The sequence below is a fragment of the Hylobates moloch genome, unplaced genomic scaffold (genome assembly GCF_009828535.3).
Source record: "Hylobates moloch isolate HMO894 unplaced genomic scaffold, HMol_V3 SCAFFOLD_2, whole genome shotgun sequence".
In the NCBI taxonomy this organism is placed as follows: Eukaryota; Metazoa; Chordata; class Mammalia; order Primates; family Hylobatidae; genus Hylobates; species Hylobates moloch.
Window position 1 is genome coordinate 176,165,308 of NW_026652277.1, and position 13,351 is coordinate 176,178,658.

The 13,351-nt window shown below is 45.0% G+C and overlaps 1 protein-coding gene across 4 annotated transcripts in view; it reads left to right on the plus strand.

Moving 5' to 3' along the window:
- The window catches only part of SMOC2 (SPARC related modular calcium binding 2), a 224,969-nt gene that overhangs the window by 104,712 nt on the left and 106,906 nt on the right, over positions 1-13,351 (plus strand). For 2 of the 4 annotated variants that reach the window (XM_058435692.1, XM_058435694.1), the window contains exons 5-7: positions 5,221-5,268; positions 8,650-8,733; positions 10,677-10,751. In XM_058435692.1, the coding sequence (XP_058291675.1) occupies positions 5,221-5,268; positions 8,650-8,733; positions 10,677-10,751 (207 nt within the window). The remainder of the gene's footprint in view (positions 1-5,220; positions 5,269-8,649; positions 8,734-10,676; positions 10,752-13,351) is intronic. The other 2 variants (XM_058435693.1, XM_032162557.2) reach the window with 1 other exon arrangement.

Sequence of the window (13,351 nt, forward strand, 5' to 3'; positions counted from 1 at the left end):
CCTGCTGGAATCTGGGGGAGTGGGGTGACCCCTGCTGGAATCTGGGGAAGTGGGGTGACCCCTGCTGGAATATGGAAAGTGGGGTGACCCCTGCTGGAATGTGGGTGAGTGGGGTGACCCCTGCTGGAATCTGGGGAGTGGGGTGACCCCTGCTAGAATTTTGGGGAGTAGGGTGACCGCTCCTGGAATCTGGGGAGTGGGGTGACCTCTGCTGGAATCTGGGGAGTGGGGTGACCCCTGCTGGAATGTGGGGGAGTGGGGTGACCCCTGCTGGAATCTGGGGAGTGGGGTGACCCCTGCTGGAATCTGGGGAGTGGGGTGACCCCTGCTGGAATCTGGGGAAGTGGGGTGACCCCTGCTGGAATCTGGGGAAGTGGGGTGACCCCTGCAGAAGCAGGTGTTTTGGTGCAGATAAAAAGACCCTTTAGAGGAGGGGGCTGCTGACCACATCCCCGGAGTCCTCAGCAGCAAAGATGAGCCCCGGGGTCAGGTTTTCTGTTGTCCCATCCCAGGTGGTGCAGGGACGCCAGCAGTCAACCCAGGAAAACCACCAGTGGACTGAGTCACTTCCTCCCTTCGCTTTGGGCAGTGCTCAATAACTGTGGCTCGTGCTCCCTGACACTGACGGGACCTGGACGGCCACACGAAATGCCTGCATGTCCCCTCTCAGTCTTCATGCTGACTGAAGCATGAGATTGCAAAAAATGTAGATGGCTTCTCTATTTCCTCCCCTGATTTTATATATTCTTAGGTGAAAAAACTTAAATTTTATTTATAAACATGAAAGTCACTGTGTGTAGAAAACCATCTCTTGTCTAGCCAGAGAGGCACCTGTTTGAGCTGCTACTGACAGAGAATCCCCACGGGGCTTTCGTGAACTCCGACTCCAAGGGCATCTCCATGCCAGCGACCAGACAGGTGGCTCCGTCCCACTGCACCATTTCACACACCACCCTTTTCCACCCTTCTCACCACCCCTTGGTCTGTTCATAACTGGGTAGGGTCCTGAGATCAAATCATGGATCTGATGCCAACCAGAGCCCACAAGCCTCACAGGCCACACTGTGCATGGTGTCCGGGTTCCAGGACAGTGGGCTCAGGCCCTCCACACCGGCTCCAGCAGGCTCTGGCCTGAGAGAGCCCTGCCAGGTGGGCACGCCCAGTGGGGACAGAACTCTCCTAACAGGTGGGGCTTGCAGGGGCACTTCCAGCATCCGGAGCAGCAGCGCGTCCCTGTGGTGGTGGACAGGCTGTGTGCTGCTCTCTGCCGGCCTGTGCGTGGTCTCCTGGCCCTCCCAGTCCACTCGCCCTTTTTTTCTGGCCCATGCCTACTCACCCCTTCACTCTTCCCCAGAGAGGCCTTTCTGCTCAAAGTCAGCTCTCCTGAGGGCTAAAAAAGCAGGCCCTGGATCCTGGCTCTGCCACTTCCTAAGTGGCCCTGGGCCAGTTACTTACCCCTCTGGTGTCACTTTCCTTGTCTGTATAACGGGCATGATGGCAGTCCCACCTTTCAGGGCTGGCATCCACATTAAATGACTTCAAGCCTGTGAAGGACATAGGGATCGGCACACAGTAAGAGCTGTATAGACATCAGCTGTGTACACAGTTGCACTGGGCATCGCTTGAGTAAATTCTGTTTAGTGTCCGCCTCCCCAGATTGGACTAAAGTGTGTAGTGCTGCGTCCCTGACATTGTTTCCTGTGGACACATGATGGGTGTGTATGAGGGGGTGAGCCCAGGAATGAATGAATGCACGTAAGGGGATGGCGGCGAGGGCCTGAGGGCCGCAGGCCAGTTGGTGCCCTCCTAGAGGCTGCTGTGTTTTGGACGGCTTGGTCTGAGTGGGGAGCATTGCTCTTCTGGAGGAGACCTCTCCCCAGCTGCGTGTCCAGCAGAGCACGTGGAGAGGCAGCTTCCGATGGTGCACACAGCACATCTTTGGTGAACGTGCGTCGTGCACTCCTATGTGTGGGTTGCTCTGCTAGGTCCATTCATCTTTGGTGAATGTCCGTCATGCACTCCTATGTATGGGTTGCTCTGCTGGGTCCATTCAGCTGGACTTGGTGGGTTTTCACCACACTGCCCACTACAGAGATGAAGAAACAGAGGTTTCGACTGGTGAAGGTGCCTCGCCAGGGGCACGGAGCTAGGAGGGAGGGACATTTGTTCTGCTGCCCATGCCCTGTCTTCTCCCTGCAGCGCCACATCCTCAGAAATCGGCACCCTCTTTCCTGTCACCCTCATGTTGTCCCGATGAGAGGATGGGAGGGCAGGAACCTTGAGAAAAGCCCGATAGCACAGAGATGCTGTCTAGACCAGAGAACGCAGCCCTTGCTGTTCTCTTTTCTTTTTCTCTCGCCTCCCTCATCTGATGCTGTAAACCTGCCCCCTGGATGTGAAGTTCTCGGAAGGGTCGAGCCGCAGGCTTGTTTAGCTGCTCTGAAGGAGGACTCCCTGCAGGGAGCTGCCCCCTCAGCCCTCTCACGTCTGTGCCACAGACCTCCCTCTCCTCACTCATGTGGGAAGGGTGTCTGGAAGGAGCTTATGCAAACCACTGGCTCCATCAGCATAACACCATTCCCTCCACTGGGCTGTTCTGGCAACACGTTGTTAACGCTGAGAGCAGCTGGATTTGAACCAAGTGCTTAGAGCTACAAGATTTAACAGCTATTATTCCTCCCTTAAGCCAGAGACGTTTCCTCACATTGTACTTTGTGGTTTCTTCCACCAGAAATTCATATCCCCATTACGACAAAACCCACCCCTTTAGAATAGCATTTAGATGGGATGGGATCTCACAAATGGGAGCAATTCAGATGTGTCCTTTGGAATCCAAGGCTGAGGTGGATCACTTAGCAACCTCTTTGTGTCTGTGAACAGCAAGCAGATCCTTAAGGTCCAGCCTCCAGCCCAGGGTTCACAAAGGTATTCACTGACTGCAGACAGTGTACGTATCAGTCAACCCTTCTTTCTCAGCCCCCTTTCTGCAAGTACAGCCTGCAATCTTGCTTGTTATAAACACTTGGAAGTTCAGCAAATCCTTATCTCCAGAAAAATGCAATGACAGCATCAGAGTTGCTTTCTTGGGTCTGGATTTGTGTGTTTGCATGGCTCTGCTGGCCTGTGGAAATATGTGGAGCTATTTTCCCATCGTGGAGGCCAGGATCTTACAGGAAGGCAGGGGCAGGAAGGTTGGGCATCATCTTTTCGTCCCAAGGTAGTTAAAAGGTGAAGCCAATGCACTATCAGGATCTCCTCCAATTTCTATTTTGTAAAATATTTGAGTCATGAATCACAGAGCAGGTTATCAAGGGACACTTGGTTCTGTCTTAAAATTATCTCTTACATATGAAGAACAAGATCAAATTAATTTTGTGTGGATTTATTTAAGTAAACACTGATTGAATGCAAGGGCCTGATGACAAAGCCACAGTGCTGACTGGCTCAGAGACAGAGGCTGCCTGAGGGTAGAGAATGTTTAAATGTTGGATTCTGACCTCAGCCGCTCACCAAATTTTGAATTTGCAGTCTGTACCGCTCTGTCTGTACAGTGCAAAATATTTTCTTATTTAAATTAAGAAACTCTCTCATGGAAGATATTCTAATTATTAGCATATTTACATTTTCCTTACCATATTAAAACCTGCACAGAAATATTCAGAAATATTATCAAAATATGATCATTTCCCGTCAAAAGTAGAAAATACTTTTTGCCTCTTTCGGGAACACATGATAAAAATAAACCGATGACTAAGAAGCTTAAGCTCTTTAAGAAATGTGGATTTGTAAAGAGATGGTCCAAAAGGGAGAAACAAGCAAAGGAGGATTTTGAGAGCTTCAGGAGTTGGCCACACAGTGAGGTTAGCTTTGTATCCTAGGGGATTCTTACCAAGAAAAACCTTGTATTGCAAGGCGTGGAAACAATAGTAACCAAATATGTAACCAAATGGTAACAGTAACAGCTGGGAAAGAGAGAAAGGCTGGCTTTGACAGATGAACCAGGAGAATTGTAGTCCTTTTTATCCCCTGGGGACACTAAATTCCCAAACGCGTACTATTTAGTTATTTTTAGATATGCAGCCTGCAGGGAAAGCGCCGAGAACATTCCTGTGTAAATCCTCATTCAGCTTTCCTGAAGTCAGCATTGTCTGATGAGTACCTGTTACAGAGGAGGGTTTGGGATGGCCGAGCTGTGTTCCTTCATGGGAACTGTTGACATGTGTTTAGGGGTGTCTGGGCACTGCGACCTCCAGGCAGCGTCCGCCGAGAGTGCCAGAGGATGGATGGTGCCTCGAAGTTACTCCGTTTTCTCTGCCATCCAATGAATTGCTTGTAAATTTCCTGCCACATTACTATTGCATTTCCCAAAAATAAGATAAACATCCTCAAAATGGCATAAGCTATATTTTTAATGTGAATGTTGGTCTGTATTTCTGCCATATTCAAAATTGAAAAAAGAAAACAAAAACAAATAATTTCAAGTTCTAAGATGTTTCTGCTGAGGAGTTTTACTGGGCATGTGTATGGCTATGGGAATTCCAAGTTAATTCTAAACAGAATATTCAACTGCCAATAAACTCTGAGAAGAACTAGTTTTATTTCTCGAATAGGTATTCTAATGATGAAGGGGAAGTGGATCCATATAGTGGCTTCAATCTGTTGGAAGAGAAAGAACTACACTTTCTATTTGTAATATACATCTTTCAGCATCATGTAAACATTTAAACTTGGTCACACATTAGTTAGTAGATTTTCAATACTCTACCAAAAGGTAGTTCCTCGCCATTCTCCTCTATAAATCAGAATCAAGCTGAAATCAGGGTTTTTAGTTATCTTTGGTTGTGTAATGTCTTAAGATTTTAAAAACGTTTCCGTTTTTACGTAATTCACTTCAGTACCCCAACATGGGTATGTATGTTATGGCTATGGTGACATTTTTCAGGTGAAGGGACTAATATATTGGGTTTTAAGGTCTTAAATACATGTGCAACCCCTTAGCACCAGAAGTAGAAACTAATCTTTTGTTTCTGAGTCCAGGGTCTGAGTGTTTAGGTGACAGTGTCCCCTCAGGGTACTAGACAGCTTACAGAATTTAAGTAGAACATGCCAAAGCATGGCAAATTAGTCAAAATGGAGCAAAAATATGTGCATAACCTAATTTGTGATGACCATTCAAGAGTCCAAAATTATTTCATTTCACTCCTTATTTTCCTCTTTTAGGTTCCGTAAATGAAAAGTTACCCCAACGCGAAGGCACAGGAAAAACAGGTAACTATCTTAGAATAAATGTCTATGATGATATGTAACATCTAACTTATCCCGTGAAATAACTTCTCAAGTTAAAGTTGAAACATCCACTAGTGATGATGATGAGAGCCGAACCAGTGTGTTACTTCTTTATTCATTCAGCAATGCCATTCACTCACGATCACCAGCTCTGCCCGGCCTGTGCTCCGCTGGGGTCGCTGGTGTTGGGCCTGTGCTCTGTGGCTTGTTTCGGGACCATCAGCAGATGCTGTTAGGACCCCCTGGAGCCTCCCAGTCTGTGACTGGAGAGGGCTGAGGCTCAGTCTTTTGGCTCCCTGTGGGATTCTAGACCATTGCAGTTATTGAGGACCCTGATAAAGATGCCTCAATTCCTCCCTACAAGGAGGAAGAGGGACAGTTTTTCTACCTACAGCAATCCCTGCCTCTGAGACTGGTACAAACAAGAGCTGAACAGAACTCTTAACCTTAAACATCATGTTGCAGCCTGCAGGTCCTGTTTTGGGGTCTGTGGGGTCTGTCACATGCCCACCACAACCCCCCTGGGAAAGTCTCCATCCTCTTCTCTGCCCTTGCCCTGGCCAACACCCTTCAGTACCAGGACAGATTTCTGCTTTTCTCTTACATCAGCCTTGAAAGTCAGACATTGTTTTCAAGATGAGAAGAAATATTTTAGTACCAAAATTTTAGGTACTTTTCTTTTCTAGTGTAGGTTACAGTGTAATGAACCAGTAACAAACAAAAATCATATAAAGACAGACCAGGCTGAGGCAGGCAGATCACCTGAGGTCAGGAGTTTGAGACCAGCCTGGCCAACATGGTGAAATGCCATCTCTACTAAAAATACAAAAATTAACTAGGCGTGGTGGCGCATGCCTATAATCCCAGGTACTCAGGAGGCTGAGGCAGGAGAGTTGCTTGAGCCCAGGAGATGGAGGTTGCAGTGAGCTGAGATCACGCCACTGCACTCCAGCCTGGGCGACAGAGTGAGACTCTGTCTCAAAAAAAAAAAAAAAAAAAAAAAAAATCGGAGTTATATTCAACTAATCCCTTCTGCATGTGTGGAAACTGTGGTGGGGCCCATCCCTGCCCTGGAAGATCCTTTGCAAAAAGAGTTCTGTATTACTAGGACACAGACATGTTGGAGGGGTAAGCTGGCATGAGAGTAAATGTCAGGCCTTCTGTCCAGAGGGTGCCTGCCAAGGATGAGGCAGGACTGGCTTCCTGGAAGGGGAAATATGTAACAAGTGTGAGCTGAAACAGAAGAAGCCTCACAGTCAAGGAAGATAGCTCATTTTCCAGCTGAAAAATGATGACAGGCGTAATGGGGACACTGGGTTGGGAGAGGGTTTATGTTTGGAAAGGAAGGGGTAAAGTTGCATAGAGCAATAGTGTGAGCTGCGTGAATTGAGTTGAGAAGATAATGGGGTGGGCACGTCGACATTTGTAGAGAAAGGAAGGGACAATCTCATGATTAGAAGAATTAACCAAGCGTGGAAAGGGAGGAGGAGATGGAAAGATCATCGTCTTTCAGAGGGCATTTCTTAATCCTGTTTATTATGATATTTATTGTACCCACTGTAGAAAAAAAATCTAGAGGAATTAGTAAATGGGCATGAAAGTGAGTTAAGGAAAGAACACACCCCCCACTTTAGGCCCGAATACGCAGAGGGGATACTTGGATTAAGCAGCAGAGCTGGTTTCCAGACACAAATAAGACACTTCACACACTCTGATAGAGGGAAAGTAAAAAATGCACGGCTCTTCGAGATTTTCGTTTTATTTCCTTAAGGCTGACCTCAGCAGCCACCAATGGCCTTGTTTATTGGGACAGAGCCACCCCGTCTGTGAGGGACGGGGACATGGAGTAGGGCCTATGATGACCGTGCTGAGGAGGGAAGCATGGACAGGGCAGGAAGGGGAGTGGCCTCTGGTGCCCGGAATCAGGGCTGAGAGGAGGAGCGGGCAGTGGGCCCATTACTCACCCTCTCCTCAGGCCGCACCTGCCCTCCCTGCCTCCCATTCAGGCTGAGCTTTCAGACTGGTCTGGACCCGTGACTGGGGAACAGGCTGGTGGCCCCAGAGTGGTGACTTGGTGAGGCCTCAGCAAAAACACACAACAGTAATAATGTATTTGATTGTCGTCATTCCAAAAAATTTCACATACGTTCTTTTAAGACTTTTTGTATGGTCTTGTGTTTAAAATATGTTTCCCATTTTGTTTTATTTTCTTGGAAGAAGATTGTAAAATATTCAACCACAAAATATTCCTAGTTTATTGTTATTATCAATGTTAGACTTGGATATTTCAAATAACTGATGTCACATTTTTGTCAGTATTTTGATAGCTAGCAAACTTTGAGAGATTGCTCAATGTTAAAATTTTTTGAAAATCTGTTTTGATTTTCCCCCTAAAAAGTCTTATGAGAAACTTTATTCTTTAGACCACTGGGAAGTTCATGACTTAGTTATCTACATAAGCCTTTTATCTGGCCCTCATCTTTGCCACTTTTTCCTATATTTCAATCCAAAAGTTATTTAACAAAATGATATAAGCAAGCTTCAGTGAAAAAAAAAAAAAAAAAAGGATGATCCTGAGAGCACCACAGTGCCTTGTGATTGCTTCCTGGGTGGGGCCCTGAGTGTCTGGAGAAAGACTCCTGGCTCACAGGCCCCGCCATCCTGCCAGGTCTCTGAGCCATTTAAAACCTCTTACTTTACCAGGGAACCCAACCTGTGTGTGTCCATTAATTAAATACAGATTCTTCACTTGTAAATGCGAGTCCATGGGTGGTGCAGGGGCCTGTGACACCCCAGTCCACCCTTTCCTCCATTCTCCGATCACTTTCGCCCTGTCCACTCCACCCCGTTCCCCTCTCAGATCCTTAGATTATTCCACGGCAGCAGTGGAGAGAAGGAGGGCCAGAGGTGTAGAAAGGGGTCCAGGATTCTGCAACCCTTGCCTTTTTCTTGGGGAAAACAGAGCGTGTGTTAAGGGTACAGGGCTCTGCTCAACCCCACCCCAGTCCCTGCCAGGCCCTCTTCTGTAACCTCCAGTGGCCTGAATTTAAGACTTCTCTTTCCCAGGGCTAGACGTTCTTTACTCTAATTATTTTGATTCCTTCCTCATCTGCCCTATGGCCTATGATTGGCTCTGATAGTTTAGAACTGTTCGGATATTTTCCACGTGGAAATTAGGTCAGTGTCTAGCCTCGAGCATTTTAAGTAGCAGCTCACTCAAGACTGGTGTAGTCACTCCAGCTGCAGGCAGCATTGCGTTGGGTCTGTGTGGGGTTGCTGTTGTGGTTGATCTGTGGGGACTGAGTGCAAGTCCTCAGCATCCACCCGTATGCACACTTACTTAACTTACTCTCATAATTGTAGTCTCCTTGCAAATCTTTTCCGTTCTGAATTCAGATGATGCCGCAGCTCCAGCGTTGGAGACTCAGCCTCAAGGAGATGAAGAAGGTGAGCCGGGCTGGGGATTGCACGGTCGGGGTTGGGGAGGAGCTGGGAAGTGGAGCGAGTCGTCTTGTTAGAGCTCCCTTCAGTATGGAGTGTAACATGCCAGACACAGAGAGAAAAGACCACATGATCTCACTTCTATGTGGAATCTATTAAAAAAACAAACACACAAAACTCCAATAGTGAGAAGAGGGAAACAGCAAGCCGAAAGGTGGTCACCAAGGGTAGGGTAGGATGGAGAAAATAGAGGGATGAGGTCAGAGGCTGCAAAGCTGCAGTTATGTGGGATGGACAAGTCCACACATCCAGCGTACAGCACAAGGAATCTAGTTAATGATGAAATGACAGTGGATGGCATACCACACATCCAGCACATAGCACGAGGAATATACTTAATGATGAAATGGCAGCAGATGGCATAGTAAACGTTTCCTAGCCACACACCCATGAAGTAACTGTGAGATGCTGGGAATGTGAATTGCTTGGCTGTAGAAATAATTTCACTGGGTAAATGTGTATCTAAACATCATGATGTTAGACAGGGATAAGAGAGCAAACCCACAAGCAGAAACGGATTGTGTGTGGCCGTGTCCGGCCTTAGGAGGGCACCCAGTGTTTTTCCTGATGTCTTTGGAGCAAGGGATTTTCAGATATTGCCATGGCGCATTCTCATGAGGGTTTCATTAAATACACATTTCTACGTTGAAATTTTACAGTTTGGATAATATAAAATGTACGGCCATTTTCCCCGTTTACATTTCACGTCTTTACAAGTGGTCATAACAAGCATAGATTTCCTGTTTTTACCTTTAATACATTGTCTTAGCTATTTACCAGTGTATAAAAATTATCAGGTGAAAGGGGACCAGGCTTTAAAGGCAAAGTGTAAGGAATACACAGTATAAATTAACAAAACCTTAAAATGTAGAACTGCATTATGCTTTGCAAATAATAATAATGATGACTAATGCTGCATGGTCCTAAGCACTACACAATGTGTGATCTGCTGCCATGAGTCCCTGACCTTCTGAATGCCCTTCCGCAGATGAGAGCCCTGTGGCAATTGACCCAAGTCCATCTGGGTGTAAATGGCAAATGGCATTCAAACCCAGATGTCTTCTTCAGGGTCTGTGTTCTCAAGCACTAACAGTGACCTGCATGACATTCCTTTTTTTTTTTGTGAGACAGACTTTTGCTTTTGTTGCCCAGGCTTCTGGAGTACAATGATGCGATATCAGCTCACTGCAACCTCCGTCTCCTGGGCTCAAGTGATTCTCCTGCCTCAGCCTTAGGAGTAGCTGGGACTACAGGTGCTTGCCACAACGCCTGGCTAATTTTGTGTGTGTGTGTGTGTGTGTGTTATTAGTAGAGACGGGGTTTCACCATATTGGCCAGGCTGGTCTTGAATACCTGACCTCAGGTGATCCACCCGCCTCGGCCTCCCAAAGCCCTGGGATTACAGGCGTGAGCCACCATACCCGGCCCATTCAATTTTATTTGTTAAACAAGATTACTACAAAAGGGGTGTTCCTGAAAAGTTTCAGGCAAAAGTTATACTTCACATACTGCATTTTATATTGAATCTTTCAACTGAGTGAAAACATTGTATGTTATGTGAATAGCCATTTTAACTACACAAGGATATATTTTTGTACGTTGGGTATTTTTCTAAAATCTGATTCTTTTAAAGTGAATTCTGTCTAGACCCAAAGAGCTTTTAACTATACTTTTGGATAGAGAGAAGAATGCCAAAAATATTTTAAATGTATATTATGATTTCCTTTTGTCTCATGCATATAATCATTGTAACTATTTCTTTACAGATGTACAATGTGTGTTACGTTGATTTATTTTGGCTGTTAGACTACTTGCTGCACTATGTAACTAAGGAACATTGTGCTTTCATGATGAATTAAAAATGCTTGTCATTTCATTTTGGTTCACAGATATTGCATCACGTTATCCTACCCTTTGGACTGAACAGGTTAAAAGTCGGCAGAACAAAACCAATAAGAATTCAGGTAAGATGCTGCCTGATGTCACTTTGTAAGCAGTGATTTAATAGATCTAGAAAATGATGTGTTTTTTTTTTGGAATTAAGTGTATTGTACAGTTGACCCTTGGACAACATGGGGGTGAGGAGTGCAGACCTGGCACGAACATCTGAGGATAACTTTCAACTCCCCCCAAAATAATAGCCTCTTGTAGACTGGCAGCCTTACCAATAATACAGTTAGTTAACACGTATTTTGTATGTTATATGTATTATATACTGTATTCTTACAAAAATAGAGAAAAGAAAATGTTATTAAAAATCATAAAGAATAGGAAATATATTTACTATTGATTACGTGGAAGTGGATCATCATAAAGGTCTTCATTCTCCTCGTTGTCCTCATGCTGAGTGGGCTGAGGAGGAGGAAGAGGAGGAGGGGCTGGCCTTGCTGTGACAGAGGCAAAGGAGAAATCCTTGGAACAGTGGACCCATGACATCAAAAACCTGTTGTTCAAGGGTCAGTTGTAAATATTTTCACTTGGTTATTCAGTCATGAAAATAATTCTTATTATTTGATCACCAGCATATATTTTAAAATTTGGCATTTTAAAATTAAATTTTCTAAATTCTTTAACAGATTTCTCTGTAGATGTCAAACAAACTATAGCTTTAGTTAATAAGTAAATAATTATAAATTTGCTTTTGACCTAATTTCAGAGATGTTAAAACACTTTGCTAATTTAGTTTAAAATCCTCCAAATTATGTGCATTTTGTTTGCTATAAAGCAGTGTTTGAGAGAACTTTCACCTTTTAAAGCTGACTATTTTGACATTTTGAAGACCAGTAATGGGTTGCTTCCTCTTTGGTTAATGATTTTGACTGTTTTCATGGAAGCGGGTTTGTTCTGTAATTTTCATTTAGGCTCTCAGTTGATTGCTTGTGTGTTTCTCATTGCCTTTTCAAATGAGGATTTCACAGATTCTTACTGAAGGGAAGCAGCCATGTAGGTTTAAAGTAGTTCAGCTGCTGAGGAAACACGGAGTTAGTAACAGCTTGAATTTTCTACAATCAGCTTTGGGTGAAAAAATTGCAAACATTCACAGAGGCTGCTTATGCATTAAAACTTTATCTGTGGTTATGCATCCATATATTCTTCTGCTTACAAAAAAAACAAAAGGTTTATTAAAGCTCAGGATACTAAGAGTGGTTCGATTCTCCCTTCACCCACCTATGCCTCTTGTAGATCCACCCTAAAAAGGACCCTTGAGGGAAATGCCTGAGTCCCCTTAAGCCGGCGGCCACCTCAGAACCCCACGGCAAGTCTATGGTGGGCCCGTCCACTGATTTCCACCTGCAAAGCTAGCGCGGTGCAATGCCAGATGAGCTGGCACAGGTCCAATGTGTGATTTCTGCCCCATGATGCTCTGAAATCACTGCGTCCAGCCCCGGAGTCTTAGCTGTGTGGCACCCTCTTGTTACTTTACCCTTCTGGGCCGAGATGAGGGAGGGCAAACCCCAAAGGCCCCCCACCATCTACAGGCACACATGGCAGGAACATTTAATACCTATTTATAACATTTTTCTCAGAAATGCTTGTTATAGATGAGTTTTTCCTATTGTATGGCGATATTAATCTCTTTACATGTCTCATGAACTTTTGACACTGGGTTTTGTTCAATTTTGTCACCCCATTTAAAAAAGTTATTTTGATTTATTTCTGTTTCATACAAATTTGTATATGAGAGCTTAATTAAAACACTGTATGTTTCAGGTTTACTGGTTGTTATGGTTGGGCATTGTGTGCCCACCCAAATCTTGTTTTGAATTGTAATCCCCATAATCTACACATGTCAATGGAGAGACCAGGTGGGGATAATTGAATCATGAGGGCGGTTTCCCCCATGCTGTTCTCATGATAGTGAGTGAGTTCTCAGGAGATCTGATGGTTTTATAAGGGGCTCTCACCCCTTCGCTGGGCACTTCTCCTTCCTGCTGGCTTGTGATGAAGGTGCCTTGCTTCCCCTTCACCTTCTGCCATGATGGTAAGTTTCCTGACGCTTCCCCAGCAATGCTGAGCCGTGAGTCCATTAAACCTCTTCCATTTATAAATTGCCCAGTCTTGGGGAGTTCTTTATAGCAGGATGAAAATGGACTAATACACTGGTAGATCTTGAAAACCACCAAAGAATAAATATGTTAGCACCCAAACTTAATTTGAAAAAAAATGTAAAATTCTTGTAAATGATTTTACTGGAAATATACTTTATTTAATTAATTAATTTATTTATTTATTTTGAGAGAAAGTCTTGCCTGTCACCCAGGCTGGAGAGCGATGGTGCAATCTTGGCTCACTGCAACCTCCGCCTCCCGGGTTCAAGCGATTCTCCTGCCTCAGCCTCCTGAGTAGCTGAGACTATAGGCATGCACCACCACAGCCAGCTAATTTTTGTATTTCTAGTAGAAACAGGGTTTCACCATGTTGGCCAGGCTGGTCTCGAACTCCTGACTTCAGGTGATCTGCCTGCCTCAGCCTCCCAAAGTGCTGAGATTATAGGTGTGAGCCACCATGCCAGGCTAAGAAATATAAATACACATTTTTTTAAGCCAATGTAACCATTTCAGGC